Source organism: Nannobrachium achirus (assembly GCF_963921795.1).
Source record: "Nannobrachium achirus genome assembly, chromosome: 2".
Lineage (NCBI taxonomy): Eukaryota > Metazoa > Chordata > Actinopteri > Myctophiformes > Myctophidae > Nannobrachium > Nannobrachium achirus.
The window spans coordinates 41,528,648-41,546,978 of NC_137811.1; the positions used below are offsets into that span (position 1 = coordinate 41,528,648).

The 18,331-nt window shown below is 40.8% G+C and overlaps 1 protein-coding gene across 2 annotated transcripts in view; it reads left to right on the forward strand.

The window, feature by feature from the left end:
* The window catches only part of LOC308295281 (uncharacterized protein), a 32,638-nt gene extending 14,634 nt beyond the window's left edge, over nucleotides 1-18,004 (forward strand). For both annotated transcript variants that reach the window (XM_080738309.1, XM_080738308.1), the window contains exons 12-27: nucleotides 1,180-1,233; nucleotides 3,115-3,168; nucleotides 4,105-4,158; nucleotides 4,892-4,936; nucleotides 6,389-6,442; nucleotides 7,313-7,366; nucleotides 8,165-8,218; nucleotides 10,259-10,330; nucleotides 10,513-10,548; nucleotides 11,305-11,349; nucleotides 11,956-11,988; nucleotides 12,343-12,489; nucleotides 12,646-12,822; nucleotides 13,819-13,909; nucleotides 14,800-14,877; nucleotides 17,204-18,004. In XM_080738309.1, the coding sequence (XP_080594435.1) occupies nucleotides 1,180-1,233; nucleotides 3,115-3,168; nucleotides 4,105-4,158; nucleotides 4,892-4,936; nucleotides 6,389-6,442; nucleotides 7,313-7,366; nucleotides 8,165-8,218; nucleotides 10,259-10,330; nucleotides 10,513-10,548; nucleotides 11,305-11,349; nucleotides 11,956-11,988; nucleotides 12,343-12,489; nucleotides 12,646-12,822; nucleotides 13,819-13,909; nucleotides 14,800-14,877; nucleotides 17,204-17,409 (1,254 nt within the window). In that variant the 3' untranslated portion in view covers nucleotides 17,410-18,004. The remainder of the gene's footprint in view (nucleotides 1-1,179; nucleotides 1,234-3,114; nucleotides 3,169-4,104; nucleotides 4,159-4,891; nucleotides 4,937-6,388; nucleotides 6,443-7,312; nucleotides 7,367-8,164; nucleotides 8,219-10,258; nucleotides 10,331-10,512; nucleotides 10,549-11,304; nucleotides 11,350-11,955; nucleotides 11,989-12,342; nucleotides 12,490-12,645; nucleotides 12,823-13,818; nucleotides 13,910-14,799; nucleotides 14,878-17,203) is intronic.
* The last annotated feature ends 327 nt before the right edge of the window (nucleotides 18,005-18,331 follow it).

An 18,331-nucleotide genomic window follows, 5' to 3' on the forward strand; every position in this document is an offset into this window, starting at 1 on the left:
CCTTTGTACTGTAGGTCCATTTGGTTACATTTGTACACTTGAAAAAGAGAAAGAGGAGCACTCATCAGCGAGTTGTTCACAATACTTGTGTATCGGGTGCACAGTCCTTCCTCAGCGTGAATGAAGGCCTGCGGGCCAAAAGTTGGGTTTGATCTGCTGGGGGAGAGCCCTTAAATAAACAAGAAGAATCCTACTTGGATCTAAGTGAGTGCTGGTTTCCTATGTTAAAGTACATTTGTACACTCTCTAAGGATTTTACTGTGTACTCACAAGGTCTGTAAGGTTGAGTCATGTAAGTAGTGCTAGATAAAACTAGTACATATGACCTTATGATAGATAGTATCATAGCATGCAGGGGAAGTCACTCTTATTATCTTCCACAGTTCTACAGGTAGTCAAACTGTGTCCTCTTTGATGTTAGACTGGTGAATTTGCTGAAAAACGTAACAAATGTTAACAAAATATCATCTGCGCAATCCAGACACGTACATTTTGTGGTCGCTATGCCATTTTTGTTTTCTTTTGACATTTTATGCGATTGACACAAGACAAGAAAATTAAACCAAGATCCGTGCAGTAGTGTAACACAACACTGTCAAATTATGATTATTCTTTTCTGTGGTAATTCCATTTTAGAAATTATTTTTGCCAATTATAGTAGCAAATGGGTTGCACATTTGGGGCATATACATGTTGTTTTTCTGACATTTAGAAATCATTAGTCTCCCTGCAGATAGATGCTCAATGTAAAAGCATTGTTACCCTTTAAATAGCTTCTTAAAATACATTACAATACAATTTAGGCATTTAGCAGATGCTCTTTATCCAGAGTGACTTACAGTAAGTGCCTCAGAAATCACCATTTTTAAATAGGATAGTTAAGAGATAGCATCAGTCTAACATCCATACCTCTATGTGTCTGATATATTGTACTAAGAATATCTCATTATGTAACAATGGCCTAGGATGACCAAACTAACTTTGTAGGTTACTATGACCGTAAAACCCAATCCCAACCACTGCTACATCTGATGGGGACTATAGGTTGCAGGTTCTAGTTGGTAAAGGTCAAAGGTAAAATTATACTTTCAGGGTGATTTTCAGGGTGATATTTTGAAATGGCCCCTACAGGTTTAAGCTGTGTAGTCTTCCTAACGCTGTGTATTTCTTTTATTTTAGGGCCCTCGTGGTGAAGTTGGGACCTTGGGTAGTAAGGGAGGCAAAGGCATCAAGGTAATTATGAGACGTTTGATTGCAAAATTATACTGCCGTTTAAGTCCTGATATCATAAGCATGTCTTTAAGTTCTTCACATCTCACTCTTGATATTTTTGAAGCGGTGAAAACCGCTTCCAATGAATGGCTTTGTGTGTATCACGCCCATATATGGTCATTTCAGTCCAGAATGAACAGGCTTTTTCAAAAACAGAATGTCCGTTTAATTACCATATATGGTGATGTCAGTCCAGAATGAACAGGGTTTTTCAAAAACACAAAGTATGTTACCTTATGTCCATATATGGTCACTCCAGGCCAGAATGAACAGGTTTTTCCTGTCCCGTACGTGTAAAATATCAGTCCAGAATGAATAGGCTTTTTCAAAAAGCAAAATGTGTGGTGTCCCTCCCGGTTAAATGAATGGATACTTTGAGGATTGGTCAAGCTTCACATGATAATTTGGCCTTCAGGGTTTATCTGTCTTGTACATGCAGTATCTATTGCAGATTATCAAAACAGATGAAAAATACATTCAGAATAGAGGTTTTATCTGTCCACCGCTTCACTTCGAACCGAGGTTTGATTTTTTATTTACTACCACTTAAGCCCTACTATATTTTGTTGCACGATGAAAAGCGAAGATAGCCCATCTACAAGCTTGTGGATCTGCTTTTTGCCTCCACCGACCGTGCGTCCGTCCGTCCTCCAAGTTTGTTACCAGCTAATCTCCGGCACCATTGGCCCGGTCGCTGCCAAAATGAGCACACATACTCCTTGGATGCCAATTCAGAACCTCTGCCCCACATTTTTCAAATGGCCCTGTTCTAGCACCACCAGGAGGCCAATTTGTGCAAAAAGACCTTTTGGCCAGTACTCCTACAGATTTTGTCCAAAAATCGCGCAAATCGGTAGACAGTATCTCTACAGTCATGTGATCGACATGGATCTGTCTGATTGTCCATATTCCATCCTGATTGGCTGAGATTGGCTTTCAAAGTTTGTAAGATTGGTCCGTTTTGGACAAACGCAGAGTGCAATTAACATGAAATCGCGCACACACGTTCCCACTAGGCCGAGGAAGAAATGCCACTTCAAATTTTTGAAATCAGCTCATGGTGGCGCTATAACAGGCCAATTTGTGGTTTTACCTATAACTCCACCGATCAGTTTCAAACTTTGTAAGCGCACTCCCTATAGGCCAAGGAAAAACCCTTTCCTTGCCTTTTTCGCATCAGCCTTTTATAGCGCCACCAGGAGGCAGATTTATGTAAGACACATTTTTGGATATTACTCCTTCAGATTTTACCCACAATTAACACAAATCAGTACACAGTATCTCTACGGTCATATGATCAAGACGGATCTGTCCCATATTAAATATTCCATCCTGATTGGCTAAGATTGGCCTCCAAACTTTGCAGGATTGATCCGTTTCGAACAAAATGCCTAAAATCAAACACAGCGTGCAATTGTAAAAGGCCAAGGAAGAAATTACCCTGCAAAATGTTCAAATCAGCCTCATGGTGGTGCCATGAAAGGTCTACGTTTGTTGAAGAACACATGCCACCCTTTTTACATTTGCCTATTATACAGTAGCACCACCAGAACGTGTGGCCTGGTGGAGACCTGTGCTCGGAAGAGCACTTCTTCTAGTTTATCTTTGAAAATGTTTGCTATGACATGGAACGCCAGTTTGAGTGTTTAGTTATTCAAATTCAAATTTAGTCAGGGGATCATTTCAAGTGGGTGAAGACCTATATTGTTCTGGTCTCTCCTGACACAAACACAAAGTTTAGCTTGTGTTTTAATTATATATCTCTGAATGAATTGGTAATGGATCTGCATTCATAGTTCTTCTAACATTTACATTTCTTTTAATGTTAAACGCTATCTACAGGGATCACAAGGTGTCGTAGGGAAACGAGGCCCTCAGGGACCTGATGGAATCAAGGTATGTCAGATGTTTATCGACCTTAACCTTTATGGTATCTACATGACCTAGTTTTAGCAATGTCCTAAGTCAGTGGTTTTCAACCAGTGGTCCTTGAAGGGGTTCAGTGGTCCCAAGCTAAATGATGGAGAGTTGGCAACCAAATGGACCCTTATAGATCTTTAACTATTGTGAGCGTAAAATTAAACCAAATGACCCTTATGGGTCCATTTTACGCCCTCAAAAGTTAAATTATTGTTGTAAATGTATTTAATTTACACAAATTCTACCCAATTAGAGAATGTTGGCAAACATTTTGATCAATGTTTGCCTGTTAACTCTCCTATGGTATCACATGAATACTATGGAATTGTGGACACAATCTTAACCAACAATAACAAAATATCCTACGTTTTGGGTCTGAGAGGCTAAATTTCAATGGTGGTCTGTGGCTCAAATGTCGAATAAATAACAGACTTTGATATGAAAGAAAATTCATGTCAACCCAAAGGATTTAGGTGTAACAGGTACAGCGCCATGACCAAACAAGGTTCAGTAACATGTCCTGCTAAAGGCTGAATGGGAGTAGGTCCAGTCGATATAGAATCTGAAATTTAATGAGCTTAGCGTGATCAAATGTGATCCTTCCACCCGAATTTTAGCTACTTCCACAACTCTGTTCTGAAGACTAATTCACACTTAGGCAACATTGTTGTTCTCCATAAATAATGCTCAACATTAAAGCCGTTTTCTAAAGTGTGGAAATGTTATGATCACAAATGTATACTTCAAAGGGATACTTTTGATATTGAAAACCACAATGGCAGATGTTGGTCAGATACAGTACATGTTCACACTTATTCCACTTTCAAGAAGACTGACAACCTGCTGAAACCAAAAGAGGAAAACACCAAGCATTCATTAGTATTTTCTTCTGTCATGTTCTGTCCCTCACAGGGTCAGATCGGAGCACCTGGCTTCACAGGGGATGTAGGGGACCGAGGCTACACTGTAAGATTTGACTCATCTATGCCGCCGTCATCTAACTTTCATATATTCTCCAGAACTACTTTATTAATGTACTCTGTGCTGTATATGCCAGAAGTGTGACGGTTTTACTCTGGACCTAACGTTCTCTGTTCTACTGTAAGATGTGCATGCCAGTGACAGTGCCCTATTTTCGTGAAACTACATGTAGGCCCTTGTAGGAGTTAAGGCGTTCACGTGTGCACACGTAAGTCACGTTTTGCCCAGTCTGGCCGCTGACAAGAGTTTTATTCACTACAAAACTATGTACTTGGTGTGCATGAAACTTGTACATACATGTACTGCTGTTTGTGAGTACTTTTAGAAGTATATACCAAAACATAACTAAATACGGACATACACAGACATACAGTATGCAACAGATTTTATTAGTATTAGTACTATCAATATAGACCATCAGGTTATTTTAGCTCTGTCTTGAGTGCAATTCAATTGAAATCAAAGCACTCCTCTAGCCTACAGTATAACATTCTTACAACTCTAATTCTGCCAAGAGAGTTGAAGTGCTAAAAATCTGAATGTATTGTTGGCTGTCCCTTTCTTCCACTCTTCGATGAATGTAGTACAACAAAGGACCCCAATGGAAATAAGCCATAGGCTTTCTTGGGTTTAAAATCCTCTTATTAGACCTTGTATTGTACTGTACTTTCCTGTGCTTTTTTTGCAAACTGCTAATAAAGTATTCAATCAATCACAGGGCTATCCTGGACAACCAGGAGGCAGAGGACCCTCTGGGGGAAAGGTACACTCACTCACCATTCACCAAGTGTTATATATGATTGGCAGGGAATCTTTGTTTCCCTTCAGACTTTACCTAAAGCCTACAGTTATTGCTTTTAGATTGTCACTACTATGTTCCTTCTTCCCCAGCACATCTCCCCAGTACAAGAGTTGTATATTCCAGTTATTGGTAGACAACTATGTCAACAGGATTTCTCTAGGTTAAATTCAAGTTGAATACATTCCTTTTTGAGTAAAATAGGGTTTCTAGTACAATGATAATAATTACATCTAAAGATGCTTCTCCTTCATTCGCGTTTGGTGAATGTAGACTTGGCCAGGAAGAGTTGATCAGGTGTTTTGACCGTGAACCACTACAACCTCCCGATGGCAGGGTCGGCAGTGGTGGCCAAATCAATGCCCATCTCCTCCTCCTGGACAAGGCTAAACTCCTCCCTCCTGCTCTATTTTTGAGCGGTGGTCACACCGTCTCCTATACGTGGCCGTGTGTGTGGGTATGTATGTGTGCGTGTCTGTCTGTCTGTATGTAGCCTGCAATACCTTTTCTGACCACACATGTTAAGGGAGGGGCTCTGTTGTTCAGGGCAGGGGCAGGCACACTCACATTCACACACATACACGCACGCACGCACGCGCACACACACGCGCGCGCACACACACACACTCACACACACACACACACACACACACACACACACACACACACACACACACACACACACACACACACACACACACACACGCAGCCTCCACCGCTCAGTTCACACGAGTGTGATTTTTTATAGCATAGTGATCTCCAGTACTGTGGGGTTGTTCCTCCTGCCTGGAGCTCTCCTTCGTCTCACCAGCCGCTAAAGCTGCGCGCTGCACCTGTGACCCCTCTTCTCCACACTTGGTCCTGGCTTGATGTATTTTTGCCTTTTGTGTTCCTGCAGATCTTCTCGCAGTGACACTTTACTTCCAATGCCTCCCCAGTTGATGTACAAAAGCTTGATTGAAGGATAACTCATAGTGAAGTACAGTAACTGTAAAAAGTAAAAGTGAAAGTATGCTTCATACGAGTGAAACAGACACAGAAACAATGAATGTCTTTCATCGATGACTTGTGTGTTGTGTTTATGTGTATGGGGCATTCCATTTGGGTGAACATTCGAAAATGAAACTATTGTTGGCTGGTGTCAAAACAAAGCATTGATAGTACACCCCAAGTTCAGCATTCTTTAATCTTGTTTTACCCAATCATCATTGCTATAGTACAACCATAGACTACTTTGCTGCCTTTTCATAGATAAGTTGGTCAAAGTCTTTATCTAGTTCAAAGTGTCTATTTTAAGTTGAACAATTTATCCGATAATGAAAAGCACTCATTTGTTAATTTGTTGAAACATTAACGCCCTTCCTTTATCTCTCTGTCCTTATTTTCCCCCTCCGCCCTCTCTTTCTGTCTCCCAAGGGAGACCCAGGCCTTGGTGGCCTGCCAGGTAGTGACGGGGATCCTGGGGAAGATGTGAGTATAGACCAGTAATTCTCACCTTTTTTTTTTTCATTTTAAGGGCCCCAATTGACACAGTACAATCCTCAGAGTTTATTAACCCATTTAGAACGGGTACACATTTTGTGTTTCATTATTTTATGCTTTAACAATTGAAAAATAGCAGATATACAAGCTCACAGCGCAGCACTGAGTGCCGCGCTGCGAGCTTGTTGATCTGCTATTTTTTGAAAAATCGTGACCTGATTCTATAAGTGTCTTTTGAATCCTTCTAAGGTTTTTTGAAAAACCTATGTTTCTATGTCAGCAATCTGGCCAGCCATCGTCAAAGAAAAGGTCCTTTTCACTTAACTGGAGCTCAGTTAGTCTGTTCTTGAGAGACTACTATGTCAGTGGTGCTCAAACCTTTTCATGTGAAGGACCCCCAAAATGATATTTATTTGGCCACGGACCCCCATCTCAAAATATTTAGTTCCAGGGACCACCCAGAAGCAAAATTTGAGTTACAAACGTTCGCTTTGAAAATACATATATTCAAAGATTTGCACACATTTTCACGACTTTTTCAAAAATAGCAGATCTACAAGCTCGCAGCGCCACACTGTGAGCTTGTATATCTGCTATTTTTTAATAGTTAAAGCATCCACTAATTTTAGGCCTAAATAGGTTAAAATCCTGCAGTGTACAGATGGAACCAAATGGCCCTGTACAGTGTACACTCTCAGAGATACAAACCCATAAGGGAACCCTGGGCATCCCTGGAACACACATTGAGTACCAGTGAAATAGATGTTAAAATAAGAAATATATGCGCTCTGTAGATACATCCAGACTATTACCCAACATGTTGTATCTCTGTTCATCCCTGATCAATTGTTTTACTAGGGTCCTATTGGAGTTCCTGGTGTCATGGGGGAGCCTGGAGTATTTGGAACCAAGGTAAAGATAGACAAATTTGGTCTTCTAACTTCTTCAGTGTCAAGACCACAGTACTTACGCATGTGCATACTTATACAGACATAATAGACAATGATGCAATAGACTTATTTAAGCCTACAGCTGTATAGGCCTATAATAATCCTCAGACCCAAATCTGTGTAAAGCCAAAAATCTACTTGGTGTGAAGCAGGGTACTGAACTAAACATCTGCTGTTGGCTGGTGTTGGTGCCAGATGATGTTACTACTATGTTGTATTCTCAGTCTAGAGAATGACATTACCTTGCACCAACACCAACAAACACCCGATGGACAGCTCATTACCCTGTTTTTCATCAATAGATCACTACTGCATCACTCAGACTTTGGTTTAGCTTCTCTAGTAGGGATAGGGTTTTCCAAACACTGAACTGTGTTGTTGCCGTTCAAGGATTCATAGGTATAACATTATAGACGTTGTGTTTTTGGAGAGAATATTCACACAAAAAGATTTACTGTATACTGAACGTCATGAAATGAATGAAAGAAAAATACCACAACAGACTTGTGGTGTATGGCTTCTTATTTGACGGTCTCAGTTGATCTGCAGTAGCTGTAGCACATTGTACAATACATTAACAACACCTTCATTATGAAAGACGTTCAGGATCCACTACCAATAATGCCTTTGTCCTATTGCTCTATATGAGGTACTTTTGTCCACCTGCCGCAATGTATGAGCTAATGTTACCAGATACTATACAAAATAGGGGGAGTGATTGTGATGTGATGATACTGAAATTGTACCTGGTTTCTTGCAGGGCAGCAAAGGCGATCCTGGAGTGAAAGGACCTCCAGGGAGAGTGGGTGCGGTGGTGAGTTGGGGGGGGGGGGGGGGGCGGTTTACGGGTATGTGTATTAGAGGTTCTGTCACATGACTGAAGATTCACAGATTCTGTCAGAGAACTCCTCAGGCCTCGTTGGACCCTGAAATGACAAAAGAAATCCCTGGTATAATTGAGATGTTGCCCCTGCCTACTTTTCTAAGTAAAGTGAGCAGGGGTTATCAATATGTCCGTACACGGACACATGTGTCCATGGCAAAGCCTTGGTCTTGTCTGTGGCAAATTTTAAGATTTTACTTTTTTACACACCATTATAATATTGATCATAAGACCCAATTACTGAATGTCAGTCTCCAGGTTTTCTTCAGAATATGTATGACACTGATTTACTACCACACCATGGCATATTGGGAGTCCACTAATAGTACGTTTGTAGTTCTCAAATGTTTTATTTGCAAGGATCCCCTTAACTCTGAGAGTGTGTACACTCAGAGTTACAGACCGGTTATGGTCATTCAGTCATTCTCTTTATGTGTTTCTGGTAATATTATTTTCCACTCATTTTTTATGTCCGTGGCAAACAAAAATATTTTTGACCAAAATGTCCACTAAAAGCCAACGTGGTGATTACCCCTGAAAGTGAGTGCTACGCTCCGGTGATTATTACTTGGACTACAGTATGTAAGTGGGTGTACCACCACTGCCGAAAGGACTTTCCTTGATAATCTAAGTGCACAGCAACATCAACACTATATGCAGAACTCAGATCAAATTTAGGATACTGAGGGATCCCCCATGGACTTAAAGTCCCATTAATTGAACATTTTCTTGCTAATTTTTCTAACTGACATGTCTTTTCATGCGGTGAGTTATGTAAGCGAAAAAATCCAGTTGGCCTTCAAAGAATTAAAGGGAGAACCAACAGGGAAAGTACCTAGAACACAGTAATGTCTGTGACATTCAAAAGAAATGTCACTGAGAGAGACATCATGAACTGAGCAAGGATAACCTTTACATGTTTGTGATTGAAATGTGATAGTTCCTCGATTCAGAATGCATAAGTCACTATTGGCTAAGAACGTATCTTAGAGTTTTGGTGATTATTTTAAGGGTACAGAAAAGATAATAATTCCTACACAATTCATATAATTTGATGGAGAATTGAGATATTATCTTATCTGTTCAATGACAAAACATATAGAATCAATATTCCTTTTTGGATACATTATTATTGTGTTTGTTATTATTATGGTTATTGGTGCCATTCATGGGTTGTTCCTTCAGCCCAAAGACAACCCAAACCCTAACCTCAAACCTAAACTGAGGGAGGCTGACCCCCCTATATACACTATAACCTTCGTCTTTACTTGTCGTTTAGCTTGTCTGTTCATCGATGGCTATTTCAGCTGCACAGTAGTGTATTTGTGTTTTTGTTTGTTTTAGATCGGTTTATTTATCAACTGAAACATACTACAATGACAATACATATTTATGCTACAGAGTGTTAAAACACATTCCCCGCCATTTAACAATACCTTCGTACTCTCCCCTGCCTCTGTCTCCATAGACTTCCATGTAATTCATAGTGCACAGACCGTGCACACCCATGCCTAGATAATGCACCACGTGTCTGCACATTGCGCACAGCTTTCAAACAAAAAAATCCGAATGGAAATCCGGCATTCATGAGATAGCAGCCATTATGTTTTCCTAAAATGTAAACAAAGATGGCTGCCATGTTTGAAAGATGGGGTTGCTATGGGGGTTAAACATGCAATTTCGCAATTGCTATCATGCCTACTAAAGTTTTTGGGGTCCAACATTTTTTTTGAAAAAAGGTTTTTGAAAAAAATGTTTTTTTTTTTTGTTTTTTTTCTCGGGATTATCGGGCCTGGCGGGGAAAGACATTGAAATAATCTCGGGACTATCGGGCCTGGCATGCAATGAGTTAAAGGGTTCTTTCCATTTTGTGTATCTTGTTTTTATTATTTTATTCCTATGCTGTATCGTATGCTGTCGACGACAGTCCATGTTATTTATCTCTCCGTTCTATCTACCTATCTCACACAGGGGCCTCAAGGAGCACGAGGAGATGCTGGAGTGCCAGGGAAACCAGGACCTAAGGGCCTGCAGGGCCAACCTGTGTGTATATGTACTTTATGTTTACATCATACACACTAGCCACTCAGTCACACTTCATCTAAGCTCCCTAAAACCTTTCAGTCATCACCTTCCCTCTTGTTTCCTACTGAAAAGAGTCAGGTAAACTACTGGTATGTGTTTAAATAATGGTACAATAATGGAATACATCTCTTTTTCTATAGGGAGCTAAAGGCGAGACGGGACCTGATGGTCCGACGGTAAGTTCTGATTGAAACTCCTCATTAAAACAGCAAAACCGTGTTACAGTGCCTTGCATAAAAGATTAACTCTGCCTTGGATGAATCCTGGATGGGATGTTTGAAGTTAGCTTATCTATACAATGTAAGAAAATAAAAAGAACTGGTACTCTTGTTCACAATGTGTAGAATTTGATTTGCTTTTGTATTAACATTAAACTGTGACCTATGGTCACGCAAACAAACATCATATAAGCAGAGGAGCTGAGTTGGTTAGAGAAACCTAGATAACAAAGTCATCAGACGTTATTATTTCACTGTAGTGAATTGCGTATTTGGCTGTCATGTGAATTGGGCGTCTATGATCAGCAGTTGTTTATTTAGATTTTGTTTGGTGTTGTGTCTTCCTCGTGCCTTGCTTAAGTCGTATGTAGTGTCCTGTTATTCATGACACAACTTCTCCATTGTCTTTCACAAGGGATTAATATCGTTGTTTTCTATCAGTCGATCTTTGTGTCTGTAAATCTATCTGCAAGTCAAAAGATTAACTAGATAAAGTGCAGGTATACACTTTCAGATTTGACACGTGAAAAGTGGAAGCATTGTACTGTACATCACAAGAGCACCTGAGATAAGCTAGAGGTCAGCTGTTGTTAGGGTTTTCCTTTTACAAGTCATGAGGATCAGCATGTCACCGGTTGCTTTGTGACTGCTTTGTGGTTTTATTCCTCGTGACAACTTCCTCACTCATTAAAGGCTTTATTTACCTTCCCTTAGGGTGCAGCAGGGAAACGGGGCATCAAAGGTGTGAAAGGAGAGAAGGTACAGTAATAACATCTTATTGACCATCTATTATCATGACCCATTTGTGGGTCACAGACCAATCTTTATGGGTCACGACTCACGAGTAACAATCCCATGATTTTATTTTAATTAAAAAATAATATATATATATTTCAAAAGATTTCTTTTAAAATAAAACAATAAAATATATAACAAATCTAAGAAATGCCATGAATAAAAATAACACACCTAGTGTGAAGTGAGCCGTACTATTTAGTTAATTTCATTAAGCATCCCGCTAAGCTTGGCCACCTTGGGAATACAACAAACTTTGAGCGCTTTGTGGCAAGATGTAGGCCAAACTTAGAGCCTGGAAAAAAGCCAGATGTTGGAGCTTAGCTCCTTCGAGGAGCACCGCTCAATTATGTATATAATTAAGAAGTGCTGAAAATAGCCGATCTACAAGCCTGCAACACGGCTTGAAGTGGGCATTGCGTGCTTGTAGATTTGCAATTTTCCGGCCAAAAGCTCAAATCTCTTTTGGGTCTCGAGTCTCGACCTGAAAGGTTTAGTAACCACTGTACTATAGAACTATGTTATTCCACTTCCTCTTTCTGTTGTTAATCAGCGTTTTCTTCCTCATAGGCAGCCCCAGGCGACCGTGGAGACAAAGGACAGGTAATTACTAGTTTCTTATGTTTAATTTTCACCATTTTCAGTTATTTTGAGATCAAGAAGCTGAGAACAGGTGGCAGTGAGGAAGAAGTGATGAAGATAAAAAAAAAAACGTAAAGATAACTATAACGATATATCAGCGTTCACATCAATTATGTAGGCGTTATCGTTGTGGTATGGACGCTGCTATTCACATAAGTTGAGAACGATTTTTAAAATGATGTATTTTTTGTGCACTGTGGGAATTAGTAAGGGACCTTCATAGATGTCTCCACTTTAACACACATTCCTTCTCCTATGGCTTCTTCCTCTTTTGTTTTCCCCTCTCCATCTCTGGTTGTCCCTTTCCTCTGGTAGCGTGGAGAGAAGGGTTCTCTCGGTGAAGATGGCATCCCTGGCCGGATCGGACCCCCCGGCATCCCAGGGACTAGAGGATTAGCCGGTCCTGGTGGTGACTTGGGTGTCAAAGGCCGTGCGGGACCCAAAGGCATGCCAGGTTCCGCTGTGAGTAACATTCTCAAAACGTGTTAGTCTTTTGCATCCCTACTGAAAAACAAAGTATTTATTGAATAAGTGGTGCACAGTAAAAGTGTATATTTGTTGTATACATTATTATGTTGACAGATGAACTGATGAAGTGAATGCTTTCTTCCCACTCAGGGTCCAGGTCTGACTGATGAGCAGGTGCTGCAGCTCTGCAGAGGGGTTGTGACGGCTCAGATCTCACAGTACGCCGTCTCCATCAGGGCTAAGTGCTCCCAGGGCTGCCCCATCAACAACCGAACTCTCATAGGACCGCCAGGAGCCAAAGGCCCGTCTGGATCAGCAGGCAAACCTGTACGTTCCCCAAGCCTATATCTGAATGAAATAGATTGGTTGTATCCACGAGTTTCCAACGCCCCATAGTGCATTGCGCAGACGTCTGTACCGAGCTTCCGGCGCCGATTTACAAGCTCACAACGGGTTGCATCTGCGACGCGACTTGAGCTTGTATGTCTGCTGTTAAACCCGGAAGTTTGGTCCCGATAGTCTCCAGTAAACTCCCGCGGAAACTTGTGGATAGATCTTTTATGAGTAAGAGACCACACCTCTCTACTGATGTTTTAATTGTTTATCAAGCAAGAGTGCAGGTTGAGGTGAGGAACTCTGGGAAGGATGACACTCATAGACTATATTCACCGGACGGCCATGTTTGAATTTTGCATTGAAAAACCGGGGTGGCATTTCATTAACTTAATGGGAAGATGCCCGCCAAGTGAATACGGTCTATTGTTTCTCTGCTCTGGAGTGGTCGGTGGTCATGGCTCCTTCACTGCCCCCCCGTGCGTTCTTAGAGAGCGAACTAGAGAGAGAGAGAACTGAGCAGAAAGGAGGAAGTTGTGGGTGGATGACGTGAAGCATAAAAAAACATGAGTCAATTAAGCGCAGGTGTAATTATACGGTGATGGTTGCAGACAAGGTGTGGCTGTGATAAGTGGAGGACGTTGTTAATACAGTGGTGATGTGGGAATAATTCAATAAGTACATGGGGAACTTCATTACAATTATGCAATACTAGGCTCCTGTGAGATCTGCTCCCACATCTTAGTCAGGACTGGGTAGCATTCAAAAATGTTCCTATCAATACCAATACGATACATTGATTCTGATACCAGTTCCTGAACAAGTATTTTTAATCAAGTGTCCAAGTGTACAAGGAAATAGTGTACAAGAGTACATGTTGGATATTACTATTAGTATGCATTCATTTTCTGGATATAAACAAATCTTGACTTAACCATAAGAGTGGCAACATCAATGGACATTTCTTCCGTCCCCATGTTCCTGTGTCAGGGCAAAGCAGGTAAAGCTGGAGCCAAAGGAGCCAGGGGTGTCCAAGGGGACACAGGACTGGAGGGTCTGCTGGGAGCACAGGGTGAAAGAGGTATGTCCACAATTCACTAGTTTGCAAATCCCGCCCCATTCTGCCCTGTTACTATGATGGGACATTTGACCCTGGGCAGATTGTTTTTATAGTGGCAGTGAATGGGATTTTTTTATGTTTTCATAGCCTCATTACAGCTATATAAAGTACCAAAGGAAAAACATCTAGGTGATATTAATAAAAAGGGAAGACAAAGGTACAGTAGTTACATTGCAAAACAGGGGGTTTCCCCGAAAATATATGTTTTAATTTGTTTAATCCCAGTGGGACAGAATCACTATTGCAGATTCTTTTATAGTGGAAGTGGATGGGATTTTTTTTCCTTCATAGCCTCATTACAGCTATATAAAGTACCAAAAAAAACACATCTACGTGATATTAATAAAAAGGGAAGAAAAAGGTACAGTAATTACATAAAAACAGTAATTTCCCCCCGAAAATATATGTTTTAATTAGTTTAATCCTCTGGATCAGAGAGAGAATAGAAATAGAAAAAGAAAGCGCATTGCATCTTGGGTAGGAAGAGGACAGGCTGGCAACGTTCTCCTCACATAATAGGCTGGCTTTTCGGAATTCTGCCCATTTAAATTATATGTACCCAATCGTGACTCTTAGACCATTGATAAGGTCCATGTGAACTATAGGTGCAGTATCTTAATGCAATGGTTTCCCAAACGTTTGGTCCTTGAACCACACTGTTTAGAAAACAGCATGTTAAAGTGACAAATCGTATAAAATATAGGGCATTCATTTGTAAAAATGTAAAAATAGAAAGGAAGATGGAGATGCAAGGTTTCTGCCCACCAGCAATGAAATATAGAATTTTAGTTATTACACCATTGTTAGTGTTATTTGTCAGACTTGACACTTGACTGCGTTCTTCTCAACAGGTTCCAAAGGAGCTAAAGGTGCCAGGGGGGATGCTGGTAAAGGCCTGCCAGGACACGATGGACACCAAGGCATCAGAGGTGTGGTGCTGTTCTTTCTTTCACTTTTACACTGTGGAAAAGTATGTACAAACCCAGACTGTGACTCTCTATTATCAAGCAATAGCCTGTAGGTAATAATAAGCAACTATAGGTTTAATGTTTTCTTGAGTCAGGTGTCCTTAACCCTTTTAGTGCCTATCCCGAACTAGTTCGGGATATTCGGGATCAAAAACAATTTTTTATTTGCTATTTTACTTACCCCGAGCTGCTTGGAGCAACGTGGGTGGTCCCGGCTCGCCCAGCGCTCACCAACGAGAGACGCTAGATGCTCCGACGATTTATTCCATTGAAAATGGTTTAAAATAAAGTTTAGACCCCCCCCAATGTTCACCAAATGTTCATTGTAGGCGGCGCGACATATTCCAGGGTGCCTATCCCGAACATGTCCGGGATATTTAATAAAATTAATTATTTTATCGGAGGCCTCAACGAAGCCCCGGTCTAGACGTCCATCCTTGGCCGGGACTTAGACTCGGCCATCCACGGGCCGTATTCGCGCTAACGGCCGAATCGCCCGCCCACTCCAATAATAAATCACATCTTTATAGACAGGATTTTCTCCGGATTGTGTCCCCAGACCCAATGAGAAAGTTTTTTGCGGCTGAAATAGCTTTAGATCGGGCTTCTAAATGGGTTAGCATTTTGGCTACGTGTCAGCTAGCTTCCTCCTCTGGACACCCATAGGATTGACCGGAGTGAAAACACAGGCCAGTTGGGAGAGGGTCGACGAAAGCTATAAAGAAGGTCAATGGAGAAATTTCTGGCACTCTAGCACCCCTTGTGGCCGGATGGCACTGTATGAGTTTTAAGCTAATGTTCACTGCCAAAGAAGTGGGAGCAGTTCTAAAACCAAATGGTCTGTTAAATTGAACAAACTTAAAGGGATATTTCACTTTCAAAAAAACTTTTGGTCATTTTATCATCTAATCAGGGTTTTATGAACACCCTGAACAGTTTTTAATTTGCTTGATTCAATATTTAGATATTTGATGGAAATGTTATCCGGTCCTCCAGGCCCAGGGCTACCCATATACACACCCAATGTAACTTCAAACTCCATTTTAACCATGATGATTCATTAAAAATCACACCCGTGTGAAGTGGAGCTGTGTGTGTGTGTGTGTGTGTGTGTGTGTGTGTGTGTGTGTGTGTGTGTGTGTGTGTGTGTGTGTGTGTGTGTGTGGATCATGTGTACCGATTTTTGTGACATTTGAAGAAAATATGTAGGAAAAGGAGCAAAAAGTGTGTTTTGGAGAAAATTCAAGATGGCGGAAAATCTATCATGGCGCAAATGGGCGTGGGGAGATGCGTCATGACCCAAGGAATCCAGGGAAAAAATAATTTTAATTTTCCGACCTACGGTTCAAGAGTTACAGGCCAAAACGTAAAGTGGGGTGTTATGGCGCCACCATGCGGCCAAATGACACAATTATTTTTTATTTAATCCTTGAAATCATTATGAACCTCCTCTCCAAGTCTTGAAACTCTAGCCCCTATGGTTTGCGAGAGACAAATAATTGAATGTGAGTTTTTGCAATTCCCATTATAAGTCAATGGGGAAAATTAATTCACTAATAAATTAATATCAATTAAACTATAGAACCTTTCTCTTAGAAAAGTAATAGCCCACGATTCCCGAGTAAGCCGGTCGATTTGACATATGGCGCGAGTGTGTGGTGGCAGAACTGTGGGACTAGTGGCGTGCCGAAGTTTAGGAAGTTCAGGCTACATACACACACACACACACACACACAGACAGACCCACACGGCCACGTATAGGGAGCCTGTGCTTCACACAGCTCCAAAAACACCCATAATCTGTTATACGTGAGCAGGCCGTGTTTCTTCAATAACTTTTTTCAGTTTTTTTAATAATTCTTTGGGAAAATGAAAAAAGTAAATACAATAAATAATTATAAAAAATAAATGAAAAATGTTATCGAAAAAAAAACACAGCCTGCTCATGTATTAGGAGAGTAGATGAGTCAATAGGAAAAAATAAAATAATGGGTGTTTTTACTGAATCTATATCATAAATTGAGTTTGAAGTTACAATGGGTGTGTATGGGGAGAAGCCCTGGAGGAGGAAGGCCTGATACATTTACATCAAATATCTAAATATGGAATCAAGCAAATTAAAATCTGTCCAGGGTGTTCATAAAAGCCTGATTAGATGCTAAAATGACCAAAGGTTTTTTCGAAAGTGAAATATCCCTTTAATAGGCTTTCCTCTTTGGGGTGCTTTCAAACGGGTTTATTTTGCAGGTTCACATTTCATGTTCAACTATGGTTATCTTCTCCTCAGGTTTACCAGGCCACCCGGCAGAACCCAAAGATGGCATGGCAGGGCCGCGTGGTCCCCGCGGGTTCCCAGGACCAATGGGCATACCTGGCATGGCCGGGAATGCAGGAGTGCCTGGGTTCTGTGAGGCGCGAGACTGCAGCATTCACGCGCCAGTCATGCGCAAAGAGCAGGGCTTGGTGAAGGGACCCCTCAGCCACAAGACCTAACTCCAGACATGATGCTTGTGCTGGTTATGAGGGCTGTTCTGTTGCTTCTGGGCTTTGGAGAATCACCTCATTTGCAACATCTTGGTTTGTTTGAATAATATTCCAGGTGACTTGGGAAGTGAACTTGACACTGGGTTTGAATGGAAACATGCTTATATTTCAGACTTGTGTCCAAATGATTTGTATATCGGTTGGGTTAGGAGGGGAGTTGTGCCGAGTACAGTTCCTTGGGGTGCTCAAGTTCCAGGCGGGTGTGGTGAGAAATACTGGACTCTGTACAGAGAATAAGCCATCGGAACGGACATTCCATCTAAGCCAGACAAGGCTTTAAGTAGGCCTATATTTGATGTGTTCGAGTTTTTATTCTGCCAAAAGCTGTTTCCAGACCAACTATGCTTGAGAAGGAGACAAAAAATATCCTTAATTTCCAGTTTTCTTGTTTTATTTCTGGTTCGAAAGTGACAACAAAATGAAAATAAAAATGCAATGTAAATATTTTTGTAAAGTATCTGAAATACATGTACTGTGTCTGGAAAAAAAATGTTTAGATAAATCATCTCACATTTTGTAATATGAGTCTTCAGTTCATTTTAATTGAAACCCCAAAGCAAAAAGCTGGGTATTTCAGTCATTTTCTCTAGTGAATGTGTTTGATTTGTAAAAGACAGAAATGCTACTAGACAGATACAAACCAACAAATCATCAGTATTCAAATTGCATTCAATTTGAATACTGGGGGGGGGGGGGGGCGGCGAAACAAACTAGTTTATCAGTAATTCAACACAGACAGACCTTCCATCAAAAGAATATCCACAAAAGCTCAAATAACTGCTTTACTGAATTGCTTCTGAGAACAAAGTGACAAATCTATTTATTAAAATGTTTTATGGTTTTCTTTTTATTCTACCTTGTTGTATTCATG